The sequence below is a fragment of the Garra rufa genome, chromosome 14 (genome assembly GCF_049309525.1).
Source record: "Garra rufa chromosome 14, GarRuf1.0, whole genome shotgun sequence".
Classification (NCBI taxonomy): Eukaryota; Metazoa; Chordata; class Actinopteri; order Cypriniformes; family Cyprinidae; genus Garra; species Garra rufa.
In genome coordinates this window covers 17,202,724-17,217,088 of record NC_133374.1, presented here as the reverse complement: position 1 = coordinate 17,217,088, position 14,365 = coordinate 17,202,724, and the positions used below count along the sequence as shown (strand labels likewise).

The 14,365-nt window shown below is 35.4% G+C and overlaps 1 protein-coding gene across 4 annotated transcripts in view; it reads left to right on the top strand.

Annotated features, from left to right (window-relative positions):
• Nucleotides 1–14,365, top strand: part of myo1cb (myosin Ic, paralog b) — a 65,291-nt gene that overhangs the window by 40,387 nt on the left and 10,539 nt on the right. For 3 of the 4 annotated variants that reach the window (XM_073817204.1, XM_073817207.1, XM_073817205.1), the window contains 16 exons: nucleotides 2,963–3,118; nucleotides 3,199–3,314; nucleotides 5,917–6,115; nucleotides 6,581–6,661; nucleotides 6,917–7,096; nucleotides 9,981–10,079; nucleotides 10,267–10,380; nucleotides 10,514–10,585; nucleotides 10,908–11,027; nucleotides 11,283–11,362; nucleotides 12,975–13,080; nucleotides 13,437–13,517; nucleotides 13,607–13,698; nucleotides 13,813–13,907; nucleotides 14,073–14,119; nucleotides 14,218–14,298. In XM_073817204.1, the coding sequence (XP_073673305.1) occupies nucleotides 2,963–3,118; nucleotides 3,199–3,314; nucleotides 5,917–6,115; nucleotides 6,581–6,661; nucleotides 6,917–7,096; nucleotides 9,981–10,079; nucleotides 10,267–10,380; nucleotides 10,514–10,585; nucleotides 10,908–11,027; nucleotides 11,283–11,362; nucleotides 12,975–13,080; nucleotides 13,437–13,517; nucleotides 13,607–13,698; nucleotides 13,813–13,907; nucleotides 14,073–14,119; nucleotides 14,218–14,298 (1,719 nt within the window). Of the gene's footprint in view, nucleotides 1–961; nucleotides 1,115–2,962; nucleotides 3,119–3,198; nucleotides 3,315–5,916; nucleotides 6,116–6,580; nucleotides 6,662–6,916; nucleotides 7,097–9,980; nucleotides 10,080–10,266; nucleotides 10,381–10,513; nucleotides 10,586–10,907; nucleotides 11,028–11,282; nucleotides 11,363–12,974; nucleotides 13,081–13,436; nucleotides 13,518–13,606; nucleotides 13,699–13,812; nucleotides 13,908–14,072; nucleotides 14,120–14,217; nucleotides 14,299–14,365 lie in introns of those variants that run through there. The other variant, XM_073817203.1, reaches the window with a different exon arrangement.

Below are 14,365 nucleotides of genomic sequence, written 5' to 3'. Positions count from 1 at the left end.
TTCAAATAGAAATCAGTTATTTTAAATAGTAAAATATTTCAAAATTGTACCGTTTTTGATATACATTGGATCCAATAAATGTAAAAAAAAATCTTACTGTTCAAAAACTTTTGACTGGTAGTGTAAATAATAAAAAATATATCATGTTTTTTTTTTTTTTTTTTTTTTTTTTTTTTCTTAATGTGGGGCTGGGTTTTTCACGAGTCAATTCTGCTGTTTTCCACAATGGTTCAACTGTAATGTTATAATGTTATAAAGCATCAAGACTACTTTTCGTGTGCAAAGAAAACAAAAAGAATGTCTTAATTCAACAATTTCTTGTAGAAACTCATGATTCTGTTCCTTTAAATATGGTTTGTGTCTATCTGTGAAAACCAGATTCCATGTGAGTGTTTGCAGATTGCACCAAACCAGACTTGAGCTGGATATCCAAAACCGGCCTAATAGAGAACGAGAGAGCAACGCACAACCATGTTAGACTTTCAGAGCTCTGTTGGTGCATTCAGCAGGCTGACGGATTGGGAATGAAGTCACTTCCTGGCACTACACTTGTCGACTGTTCTCGCTGGCCTGTTATGTTTTTCTTTCAGCTTGTTTTTTTCCCACCGTTAGCCTCCCTCTCTCTCGGTTCTGTTGTAGTTGGTGTACATCAACTTAATTAAAGTGCTTGCTCAGGTGTGCTGTATCGGTCTCTCTCTGTCTCTCCCTCCAGGGGACGGCCGCTGCTGTGTCAATAGCAAAACAACAGCCCTGGCAGCTGGTGCATTCACACAATGTGACTGTGTGTATTTCGATGCATAATCACGCATTTGTTCATCCGAGTGTGTTTGTGTGTGTGAGTGGGTGTAAGTGCGCTTTTCTGTGTCAAGCTAGGAAGCATCACCCATAGTCCTCTTTGATCAGGATTACAGACATCAGATGACAACTGACCTGCTAGAACTTAGTACAGTTTTGTGTCCTATTAGTTTATGCAGAGCATCTCTGGACGAGCATCGACAGCTAAGGTTGTTTCAGCACCATGGATTTGTCAAACATTGGGAATCTAATGCGGAAAACTCAGGCCTCCATTGTGGAGAAGGGTTATCTCTTTAAAAATTCAGATCTGGTAATAGATGTGAGTATGTTTTACCAGCACGCTTGAGTTTGGGTGGAGTTTGCACTGATGGCGTTAGAGAAGTGGTTAAAGTGTGAAAATTGATGGTTCAGAGTGTCTTGTTTGTTTGTTAAGGTGATGTAATCAAACTCATGATATAAAACAACATTGTACCCTTATAAATAGTACTGGTGGTGCCATGAAGAAATGATGGGATCTGATGGTAATACTGTGGTATTTAAATAAAGTATTTAATGATTCTCGTATTCTTATACAACAGTGTTTATACAGTACTTCCAGGAATACCTTGGAGCTGTTGTGTCTTGTTCTATTTTGTTTAAATTAGATTAAAAAAATCATTTAAAACACCAAAAACTAACATTAGTTTAAATGCAACAAGGTCATATTAAATGATTTGAGTTATTAAGAATGAGCATGTACAATAAAATACAGTTGAGGTCAAAAGTTTACATAAACCTTGCATAATCTGAAATATGTTTATTATTTTATCAAAATAAGAGGGATCATACAAAATGCATGTTACTTTTTATTTAGTACTAATCTGAATAAGATATTTCACATAAAAGACATTTACATATAGTCCACAAGAGAAAATAATAGTTGAATTTATAAAAATGACCATGTTCAAGAGTTTACATACACTTGTTTGATTCTTAATACTGTGTTGTTACTTGAATGATTTATAGCTTTTTGTTTCGCAATAGTTGTTCATGAGTCCCTTGTTTGTCCTGAACCGTTAATCTACCCGCTGTTCTTCAGAAAAATCCTTCAGGTCCCACCAATTCGTATTTTTTTTAACCCTTTCCAACAGTGACTGTATGATTTTTGAGATCCATCTTTTCACACTGAAGACAACTGAGGGACTCAAATGCAACTATTACAGAAGGTTCAAATGCTCACTGATGCTTTAGAAGGAAACACAATGCATTAAGCCAGTGGGTGAAAACTTTTGAGCAGAATGAAAATGTGGACGTTTTTCTTATTTTGCCTAAATATCATATTTTTTTCATGTAGTGCTGCTCTTCAAAAGCTACAGAAGACATTTACATGGAGACAAAATAAGTTAAATTAACTTTGATCTTCAAATTCAAACAGTTTTCACCCCCTGGCATTCTTTGCATTCTTTCCTTCTGAAGTTTGGCATCTATTTAAAAAAGTATTTTATCGTCAAAACTGCATTTATTTTATGACAAATGCTTAATAATTTGAAGAAAGATTAACAATTAAACATTATTTACATTTTTAAATGTTTATTAATAAAAAAAAACTTTTTACAATGTAAAGTAAAGCTCTTTTCGATTTAAATATATTTTAAAATGTAATTTGTCACGTTTTGTTTTGTTTTTTTGTTTTTTTACTGACACTTGATCCATTTGTGTTCTTGCTTAAAAAAATATTTTTACTGGCTTTTGAATTGCTATGAATGTTGCTTTCCAAAAGTCCAAAAACAAGGTACATGTCTAAATACCATGATATTACGGTGGTACTCATTAAAAAAGTCATGGTAGAAATTCGTGGCACTTTTAAAGTTTCAATATTAAATTTAGCTTAAAATTGTGCTTGTCGCAAATCCACTGTTGGATGGATATGAACAGGAACATCTAGTATCCAGTGAGAAATATTTTATACAAATGCTTTAAAACGAAAGCTTTCTTTGGCTTGCTTTCAAATGAGCTCAACTCTGTGTGTGTTGTGAAATGGGAGGGGTCATGATGGAGTTTATACAAGGCTCTCAGAGGGCCTTGACATACTGTGTGTTGCGGTGTTTATATATCACCTCGCGCTGCTCTGCGTCTGGAGGGTGTAAGTGTGATTCTGTGGATCTCACTTCTGCTCTTTCTCTGTCAGGCTGTGGGCAGTGACGGAATCCGGGTCATGATGGAGAGCGCCCTGACAGCCAGAGACCGGGTGGGTGTGCAGGATTTTGTCCTGCTGGAGAACCACACCAGCGAGGTGGCGTTCATCGAGAACCTCCGCAAACGCTTCAAGGAGAACCTCATTTATGTAAGAGCCTGTTCTGTTCACTCTTAAAGCTCAAAGCCCAGAGTATTGATCTGATTCCTGTGTCTGTCTTCCTCCCACAGACGTACATTGGCTCAGTACTGGTGTCCGTCAACCCCTACAAAGACCTGGAGATCTACACTAAACAGCACATGGAGCGATACAGGGGTGTCAATTTCTATGAAGTCTCACCTCACATGTAAGCCATCAGCAATTCTGTGCTCTTCTGTTACGCATATTAGTTCAATGGGATGGCAAATTTATTTATTTTTGTTAAACAAAGACTACAACCTCCTCGTGGTATCTGTAGCCCTTATTTAGCAACCTTTAAAATTCACATTTGTGACCTTAGACCACAAAACCAGTCTTAAGTAGTACAGGTATATTTGAAGCAATAGATAAAAATACATTGTATGGGTCAAAATTATCCATTTTTCTTTTATGCCAAAAATTATTCAAATCAGTTTCAAAAATGTTTTCAAGTGTATTGATATTCAAATGATTTATTTTTAAATTTTGTACATATAAAATAAATATACATTTCACAAAAGTTGTTCAATTAATAAAACTCAACAAAATATGAGAAATTCCAGAGGGAACCAATGGCTTGAAAAAGCTAAATTTCTTTCTCATTTGAGGACTACCAAACTTCAGTGAACATTTCTGTTGAGTACTTGTTATTAAATGCCAGTTCTATTAAATATATATTAGTGTTAGTATTAGAATTAAAATCCACATTTTTATGTACTTAGTACATCCTTCTTGTTGTCTTCTGTTAGCGCAGAGAAAATTCCCTTCGGAATATCTGTGAGGAATGTTAAGGACTATAAACTGAACTTCTGCTACAGTCATACCATTCATACACTCTTACCTGTAAACTTTAAAAAGTGTGTGTTTGTGTGTGTGTGTGTGTGTACCTGGTATTCATCACGTTGTGGGGACCAAATGTCCCCACAAGGATAGGAATACCAGTAGATTTTGACCTTGTGGGGACATTTCTCAGGTCCCCATGAGGAAACAGGCTTATAAATCATGCACGATGAGTTTTTTTGATGAAGTAAAAGTATGCACAATCTCCTGTGAGGGCTAAGTTTAGGTGTAGGGCGATAGAAAGTACGGTTTGTACAGTATAAAAACCCTTACGCCTATGGAATGTCCCCATAAAACATGTAAACCCAACGTGTGTGTGTGTGTGTGTGTGTGTGTGTGTGTGTGTGTGTGTGTGTGTGTGTGTGTGTGTGTGTGTGTGTGTGTGTGTGTGTGTGTGTGTGTGTGTGTGTGTGTGTGTGTGTGTGTGTGTGTGTGTGGGAGGGAGGGAGTTTTCAGTTATCCGGAAGGATAAAGTGAAGCATAAAGTTATAAATCAGACGACTGTACACCCGCTATACCACAGTGTTCATCTCACACTGATAGCCGACGTGTAAAAGTGATGAAAGCATTATCTCAGCTCTCATACAGGCTGAAAAAACACAGACCCTCTCTTGTGTCACCTTGCTCTTTTTTTTTTCTCATGAAAATCATTGAAACTCCATCCTCACTAGGCTTTTCCACTGTTTATGCAACACTGTTACTGACACCTGAATGTCCATTTAGGCTCCACCAAAGGAATGTGTTATTTTAATGGTACAAGAAAAAGAATTTGAAGCAACATTGCATATACATTATAAGACCAAGAGAGATTATTAGAAATATTAAAGGGATAGTTCACCCAAAAATTGTCAATTCTGTCATTAATTACTCACCCTCATGTCGTTCCAAACCCTTAAGATCTTTGTTCATCTTCACAACACAAATTAAGATATTTTTGATTAAATCCAAAAGCTTTCTGACCCTGCATAGACAGCAACAGTACTACCACGTTCAAGGCTCAGAAAGGTAGTAAGGTCATTGTTAAACTAGTCCATGTGACATCAGTGGTTTAACCTTAATTTCATGAAGCTAAGAGAATACTTTTTGTGTGCAAAGAAAACAAAAAAATGGTTGAATAACAACGTCTTTACTACCTTTCTGGACCTTGAACGTTTCAGTTGCGTTGCTGTGTATGCAGTAAGCTCTCAGATATCTTAAAAAAATATTATCATTTGTGTTCCAAAGATAAACGAAGGTCTTATAGGTTTGGAAGAACATGAGACAGAATTTTCATTTTTGGGCAGACTATCCCTTTAAGGGCTGTATTTTAATTAAATACATGTATTGGAATAGAAATAACTGTAATAAAAAGTACCTTAATAGAATAACTTAATAGAAATAATAAAATAATAAATATTTTAAGTATTCCAAATATTACATGAGTTTATTTTTTATTATTGTATTTTACTTTTGCATTTATTTTATTTTGAGTCATTGAGTTTATGCATAATCTTAATTTATAATTTATATACAATTTCTAATCTATAATGATAATTAATTCGTTTTTATCTACTTATTTTTATTATTACTGTGCAATATTTGTCAGATTTAAATGCAATCAAATATAAGCAAAAATTAAAATACAGTAACAAAAAATGACTTTATTCCTTATGTATTATTTTATTTTGATTTCATATAATCGTGTTAAAATAATTGCTTTTGATTAAGTTCAAACAAATTGAATTAAAAATTAATGAAAATTAAAATAATCTAATTTAAAATATATACATTTTAATCTATGTAAATATTGAATTTTTATTTAGCTACTTATTCAACATTATTAAATTATTTTTTATTATTATATTAGTGTTAATTCAAATGTTACTTTGTGAATTGCCATTTGTTATAATACATAACCACGCATTTATGATCTTGCCATATTCCCTATAAAGTTATGCCGTGGCTGATAATGCATATCGCTCCATGCGGACTGAGAGACGAGACCAGTGCATCCTCATCTCAGGTGAGAGTGGTGCCGGCAAGACTGAAGCCTCCAAAAAGGTTCTGCAGTACTACGCCGTCACCTGCCCCGCCAGCGAGCATGTGCAGACCGTCAAAGATCGCCTGCTACAATCCAACCCCGTGCTGGAGGTAAATATGTACATGGGACATCTAACCCAACCTGTTTCATGACATACAATTTCACTAATCTTCAAATGCCAGCATGTAGCGGTGAGTCAGCACTAGCAATAATTGTTGCCCTGGACTGCTGTCATAGCAGAAAATTTTCCAAATGATTCTCACCAATGCCAGGGAGTTTATTCTGGGCAGTCCTGGTAAACCTCTTCAGTAATTATACGGCACTGTTATTATCTGAGCGATAAGACTGGTGCATACATGAAGGATGTCTAAAAATGTGAAGGCCAACGGAAGCAGCACAGACGGCTGATCTGCCAGATGTTTTGCAGATGTTGTGCTCTCCTGTAAACTAGCAGTGTGTGTGCATCTACTATTTGTCATTTGTCTAAATTATAAAGCTTGTTTTTCCGTATGCCATCCTGAATTTTTATATTAATCCATTTTCCTTCACATCATTGTTGGTTTTTCTTCTCTTAGGCTTTTGGAAATGCAAAAACTTTACGAAATGACAATTCCAGCCGCTTTGGAAAATACATGGACATTCAGTTTGACTTCAAGGTGAGTTCACACGTGTTTAACAATATTATTGTCATTAAATGATTATCAAATGAAGCTCACATCTCCATTGCTGTGATCCACCTTCTGTCGATACACCTTTTTACCCTTACAATGCTCTCCTTGGTTTGGGGATTTGGCTGCATCCACCTGCGTGTTTATGTGTTTGTATGTCTGTGATATTATGCATGCTTGCATGCGTGTCAGAAACCCGGTATTATCCCCTTTGCTTCTCCCTTTGGGTGTCCCCGTTGGCAGGGTGCTCCGGTAGGAGGTCACATCATTAACTACCTGCTGGAGAAATCACGTGTTGTGCATCAAAGCAACGGAGAGAGGAACTTCCACATCTTTTATCAGCTTATCGAGGGAGGAGAGGAAGATCTGCTGAGGAGGCTGGGGCTGGAGAAGAACGCACAGCAGTACCAGTTTCTGGTGAAGGTGAGAGACAGACCTCACACTCTTGTTTTTATTACAGCAGATGTCTAAAGTCTAAAGAAAGCTGTATGGTTAATAAAAAAGCTGTGGCTTAGCCGTTAACACGCATGCTTCAGACACACTCGGTCATGCTGTTCAAGTAGGCCCTATTGCTTTATTAAAGTCAGTTTCCACCTTAGAGTAAATAAAATAAGTAATTATAACTTTGTGTGTCCTACTTTGATCTCATATCTTGCAATGTGATGTTACATCTCACAGTGTAGTTTTATATTACGCAATTGCAATATCATCTCATTATTGCAACCTTATTTCCTGCAGTATGACTATGTCTCATTGTTTTTGTTATTGTGACTTTATTTCATAATGTGACTTTACACCTTGCATCTCTCAAAGATTTACTCACCCTCAAGCCATCCTAGGTGTAAATGACTTTCTTTTTTCAAACTAATGCATTCGTTATATTACGAAATGTCCTGGCTCTTCCAAGCTTTAAAATTGCAGTGAATTGGTGTTGAGATTTTGAAGCATTTTTAAGTGCATGAATCTATCATAAGCTGTACTCCACACGCTCCAGGGGTTAAGAAAGGCCTTCTGAAGTGAATGGATGCGTTTGTGTACAAACGAGTGGCGTTAAAGTGGATGCGTGTAAGACGTGTTAGTGGAAGCTTGACATTATGGTTTACAAAGCTTTAAATATGAATATTGTTCTTACAAAAACGCATCGACTCGCTTCAGAATACCCTTATTAACCGCCTGGATCCATGTGGAGCAGGGTTGCCAGGTTTACACAACAAAACCCCTCAAACAAAACCCAAAAGTAGCCCAATCATGTTTCAAGGGGGGTCTTCCGGGCCAAAATCGTGTTCCGGGGGGTAAAATACATTTTTTGGTGGAATTCCCCCAGTAAAGTTAGCATTCCAGAGGCTAAATATTACGTTATTGGGGCCACTGCAACCCGCGGACATGAAAAACGACCCGCGGCAACAGTATGAAAGTAGCCCAATTCTGCAGGAAATCCGCAGACTTGGCAACACTGATGTGGAGTACTTTTTATGATAGATGGATGCACTTTATTTTGCTTCAAAGTCTCAACACCCATTCACTGGCATTATAAAGCTTGTTGGAGCCAGGACCTTTTTCAATATAACTCTGATTGTAATCGCCTAAACATAGAAAGTCATACACACCTAGGATCAGGGTTTATATTGGGCCGAGGCCGTCCAGGGCTAAGCCCCGGCACATAGATTTAACATCAATAACTAAAAATAACCAGGCAATCACCAAAACGCAAACCAAAATCACGACACTCAACCACATGAATAGCTAATTTAATCACATGTGAATAAATGCAAATATTTCCCAAGAACACCCAGTAAAGACACTGTGATGCAGTCGTGGCTCCTTTGAAATATGTTTATTGTTTGCACCTGATGCGCAATCATTAAATATTTTAACACTTTCTCGCATTGCAACTATTCTTTTTTCTTTCTTTTTTTTTTTTAAATTGCCACTTATATTTTACTCTGATGAAATAGCATAAAAGAGCAGGTCATGTGTTTGTTTGTTTTTAAGTGTCTTAATATTGTGTTTGGCAAGGGGTTTTGTTTGAAAACCTGGCAACCCTGAGCACCTTTACATAAAACAACAATATAGTGCTCAATCCGTTCTTAAAAAAATGACATAAACATTTTGTTTAACACTTATGCAAGAGAATTGTGCCCACAGCTCAAGTTTAGCAGCTAAACTGTAATCACTTCACAAAAAAATAATATAGATATGGATTATGTGGATATATTAGCCAAGTGCTAACGTGACTAACTGATGAAACACAGTTTGTTAACTAGTTATATTCTTTATTGTTATATTGTATAGTAATTAGAACAATGATAGTCTACATCAGGGGTGCCCAACCCTGTTCCTAGAGATCTACCTTCCTGCAGAGTTCAGTTCCAACCCTGACGGAACACACCTGTCTGTAATTATTAAGTGCTCCTTCAGATTCTAAAAAGGTGGTTCAGTTGTTTTTTGTTTAGGGTTGGAGCTGAACTCTGCAGGAAGGTAGATCTCCAGGAACAGGCTTAGGCACCCCTGGTCTACATCAATCGACACATTCTTAGGAAATACTGAGTTCACAACAAATTATCCAAGCTATTTCGGTAAGACAGTAATATCGTGATTTATCTGGAAACCTAAAGCTGCACTAGGTATACATCACATATTAGAACAAAAAACTTTGAAAAAACTGAAAATGTGCACATAACATATAAATCGTACTTACAGTTTGTGGTTCAGAGACACTTGTTAGTCCAAATAAAGAAGTTTAGAAGCCAAAGAAGATAAAAGCCAAGAAAATAGAAGCAGTCCTTGGTAAAATGACAAGCAAACAAAAAAAGGTTCGAATTGTATTGCTGTGGTATCGTGGGAAAAATAAAGATATAGAGATTTACGTGGATAGGTAACAGGCAGAAGATTTAAATATATGACGACTCATTTTTAGCAAGGCGATTCTGAGTTGACTCTTTCTTTTGAGAGACAATATCTTTATGTATAATTCACTTTATTGATTAACAACTCTACAGACTGTTTTCCTTGAAGGATAACTATATTACCAACTGCAAAAGAGATATTTTTCAAAAACCCATATGACCTGTTCTTTAATAAGCAATAAAAATGTCAAAAAAGTACAATATTTTTCAGCTCAGTTTACCATGCATTTATGTTGGAATATTCATCATAAATGGCATCATAAATTTACCACAAGTATGCAGGAATGTCCCTCTGTTGCTTCCTCTCGCTCCCCTGGTGTTTAATAGAGGAAGTCAAGAGCAGCCCCTCCTCCCTTGGTTTCCTCTGTAGTGCTGATTGAGTGCCCGTGTGTTTCTTTTAGGGTAACTGTCCCAAAGTGAGCTCCATAAATGACCGCAATGACTGGAAGTTAGTGAGGAAAGCCCTGAGCGTCATTGGCTTCTCAGATGATGAAGTGGAGGTATGACCGACCAACTGACCAATCACAACACACACACATAAACACACTGTAAAGTCAAAGAATGAGTTCTCCCTCTGTGTGCAAGCAAACAATTCTTATTTTTGCAATCTCATGTTAGAAATTACACACTTTACCTTACAAATTGTTATCTTCCCTCTTATTCACACTTGTCTCTTTCTCTCCACAGGAGCTTTTGAACATTATTGCCAGTGTACTACACTTGGGGAATGTCCAGTATGGAGGAGAGGACAGCGGCAGTTCCTACATCACTACAGAGACGCAGATTAAATACTTAGCCAGGGTAATAGGACAGTTTATTCATATAACTGGTCTATGGCCACATGTGTTTAAACCTCTAACCGTGTCTCTCCTTTTGAAATTACATAGTAGGGGTTTGTTTTTGACTGTTTGTGTGTGTGTTTGTGATATTGCAGTTGTTAGGTGTGGACGGCACTGTTCTCAAAGAGGCGCTAACACATAAAAAGATCATTGCCAAAGGAGAAGAGGTATGTTTCCAATTATTTAGAGTGAAATATTAATTATTGCTGTTGCTAACAGAGAAATATCACTATTGCTATTGCTCATACTTGCTCAATAAATCCCTTAGCGTTATAATTAATGATGTATCTGAGTCATGGGGAGCAGAATATCTTAGAAGCTTTCAAAAGCTTTCATTCAAACCATCTGTAATAGTTTTTTTTTTGAGTGTTTGGTTGTTCTGGGTATTCCGTTTTACAGTTGGTGTGTAGAAAACTTGTATGTGTGTGCAATATGTAATATTTACTATAAATGTTTCCCATAATTCCACTGTCTGTGTTTGTGTTGTAGCTGATGAGTCCTTTAAATCAAGAGCAGGCTGCTTCAGCAAGGGATGCCTTATCTAAAGCCATATACGGTCGTACTTTTACTTGGCTGGTCAACAAAATTAATGACTCTCTGGCCTTCAAGGTATGGACTCCTTCTGTTGTTAAATACGCTATCAGCTCTATGGCTTTGCAAATTCTCTAGCTGATACTATATGTAAATGTTTGGCGCCCCCACATGAAGAAAGCTTAGAATGACATGCCATTCGGTTACTCCGGTTTTCATACGGCTGTTATTGGAACACATTCTCGCCATATGATCTTCCAGGCTGTGTATGTTTAGTCTGTGTGGCATGCCACAGCTGTTGTTGAATATTTCTGTGCTTTTAATGTCTTACAGGATGATTCATTCAACAGCAAGAACGCCTCTGTCATCGGTCTGCTGGACATATATGGTTTTGAGGTCTTTCAGAACAACAGGTAAATATATAAAATGTATTAAAAAAAATTGTCATATTTATGGTGTACAATTTGAAACATATGTGACCCTGAACCACAAAATCATTCATAAGGGTAATTTTTTTGAAGTTGAGATTTATACATCATCTAGCCTGGGTTTCCCCATGCTGCCTTGCACGCAGCGCGATTTTTCATTGATGTATGATTTGTTGGGATTTTTTCTTGTTATGTTTGATAGGATAATATTTGGCCGAGATACAACTATTTGAAAATCTGGAATCTGAGGGTGCAAATAAATCAAAATATTGAGAAAATTGCCTTTGAGGTTGTCTAAATGAAGTTACTAATCAAAAAGTAAGTTTTGATATATCTACGGTATGAAATTTACGAAATACCTTCATGGAACATAATCTTTACTTATTATCCTAATAATTTTTGGCATAAAAGAAAAATCAATCATTTTGACTCATACAATGTATTTTTGGCAATTGCTACAAATATACTTATGACTGGTTTTGTGGTCCAGGGTCACATATGTATACTATATACTATATTTAATGTAATTTAGCATTTTTTTATTTTTATAATATTTTTATATTATAATATTAAATATTATTGTAATTACATTAGATGTTTTATTTTATGTTTTTATTTTAAATTATATTCATTATTTATTATATTCATACATTCTCAAACCCTTTGTCCTCTTAAGGGGATGTGGGAGTCTATAAATTACGTGTTTATTATTTATATTTCAAATAGTAAATATTTAACATAAATATGTAATATGAATATTAATATTTAACATGAGTATTGTCATATTTATATGAAATTAATCATTAAGTATACTACTTATATTGTTAATCATATTTTGATATTCAGTATTTTCAAAAAATATAATTTGAATCTCTTAATTAAACAGAATTAAATATTGTAATATTAATGACATCTTTTTATATTATAATATTAAATATGGAATATTAATATTTAACATGAGTATTTTCTAATAATATTTCATAAGTTATATAGAAAATAAAGTCTTCCTTTTATTATTTTGGTTATCTTTTTATAACTGTTTCATTGTTATATTTTAAAAAGTAAATATTTAACATGAATATTTATTATACATGTAAACCGTTACATGAGTATTTTCAAATATTTCCATATGATTAATGTAAAATTAATCATATTATTAATGATATTTTGATATTCAGTATTTTAAAATAATATTTTGCATATTAAATAGAGAAATAAAGGCTTCATTAATTTTTAGGTTATCTTTTATAGTTATTTTATAGTTATATTTTAAATAGTAAATATTTAACATGAAAATGTATTAGGAATATAATTTTTTAACATGAGTATTTTCAAATATTTTGTATATCATTAATTATCATACTAATCATTATTAATCATATTTTGATATTCAATGTTTTTAAATAATATTTTATACATTATATAGAAAAATAAAGGCTTCCTTTTATTATTTTTGGTTATCTTTTATAACTATTTTATACATATTTGTACACTACAAATTTTTCACATTTTTAACATCTATTTATTTTTAACAAGAGCATAATCAGACTAATTTTCAGAGATAACTTACTCTGTTTCTCTTTGTCTGTCTGTTTAGTTTTGAGCAGTTTTGTATCAACTATTGTAATGAGAAGCTGCAGCAGCTCTTCATTGAACTGACTCTGAAGTCGGAGCAGGACGAATATGAAGCCGAGGGAATCACGGTGAGAATTTCCTGAAACGCATAAACACATGTACTGTGCACACACAGCGCAGCATATGTAACTCATGTGCGGGGTGCTGGAATGGGGTCTTACCCACAGCTCAAAGGGCACATTATAGGCAAAGATGTGTCGTGGGCTTTATTTTCACGCTGTTAGTATGGTAATGCTGACCTCTCACATTGTCGATAAAACATTGTGACGCATAGACTGTTAAAAAGGGCTTGTTTGTGGCCTTGGTTCGCGGGTGGGCTGGGAATGCTCTTGATTTTGCATTCCTTGAATTTTTTTGCAAAAACAACATCACAAATTTTGAATATTTTTGTCTTCAAATGCAGTAATGTTTTTGTTTTCTCCAGTGGGAGCCTGTGCAATATTTTAACAACAAGATCATATGTGATCTTGTGGAGGAGAAGTTTAAAGGGATCATTTCCATCTTGGTGAGAACGCTCTATGTGAACTTCCATCAACATATTAGATATTGTTTTAAGCCGCTTATGTCTAAAATTATTTACTTCTCTTTCTACAGGATGAAGAGTGTCTCAGGCCTGGAGATGCCAGTGACATCACCTTCCTGGAGAAGCTTGAGGACACTGTCGGTGGCCACGCACACTTCCTAACGTCAGTCGCGCCACCTTCCTTTTGACGTCCCATCTAATATTATACCTAAAATCATATCCTGAGCATTTGAACACCAATATATATGATATTTATACATTTGCATCTGCATTACAGTCACAAGCTGGCTGATGGCAAAACTCGTAAAGTGATGGGTCGTGAAGAGTTCAGACTGATCCACTATGCAGGAGAAGTCAACTACAATGTGAACGGTCAGTTATTGAACAGAGGGCAGCGATTAATATGAAAAAAAAAAAAAAAAAAAAAAAAAAAAACAGAAAGAGAGCGCATCGTTGAACAAAAGTGGGCACTTATGCCCACAGATTTTTCCCAGGCTGAGCAGTGCTTGACGTCATTGTGTATTTTCCAACTTCTAGGCTTCCTGGACAAGAACAATGATCTCCTGTTCAGAAACTTGAAGGAGGTGAAGAAACAGGCCAATAAAAAAAATATATATTTAATAAAAAAAATACACCAAATCTGGTATAAAATGTCAATTAGTAAATGTGTCTGTATTTTCAGGTCATGTGTATGTCCGAAAATAAGATCCTCACTCAGTGTTTTGACCGAGAAGAACTCACAGACAAGAAAAGGCCCGAGACGGTATCTATCTATCTATCTATCTGTCTGTCTATCTGTCTGTCTGTCCGTCTTTCTGTCTGTCTGTCTA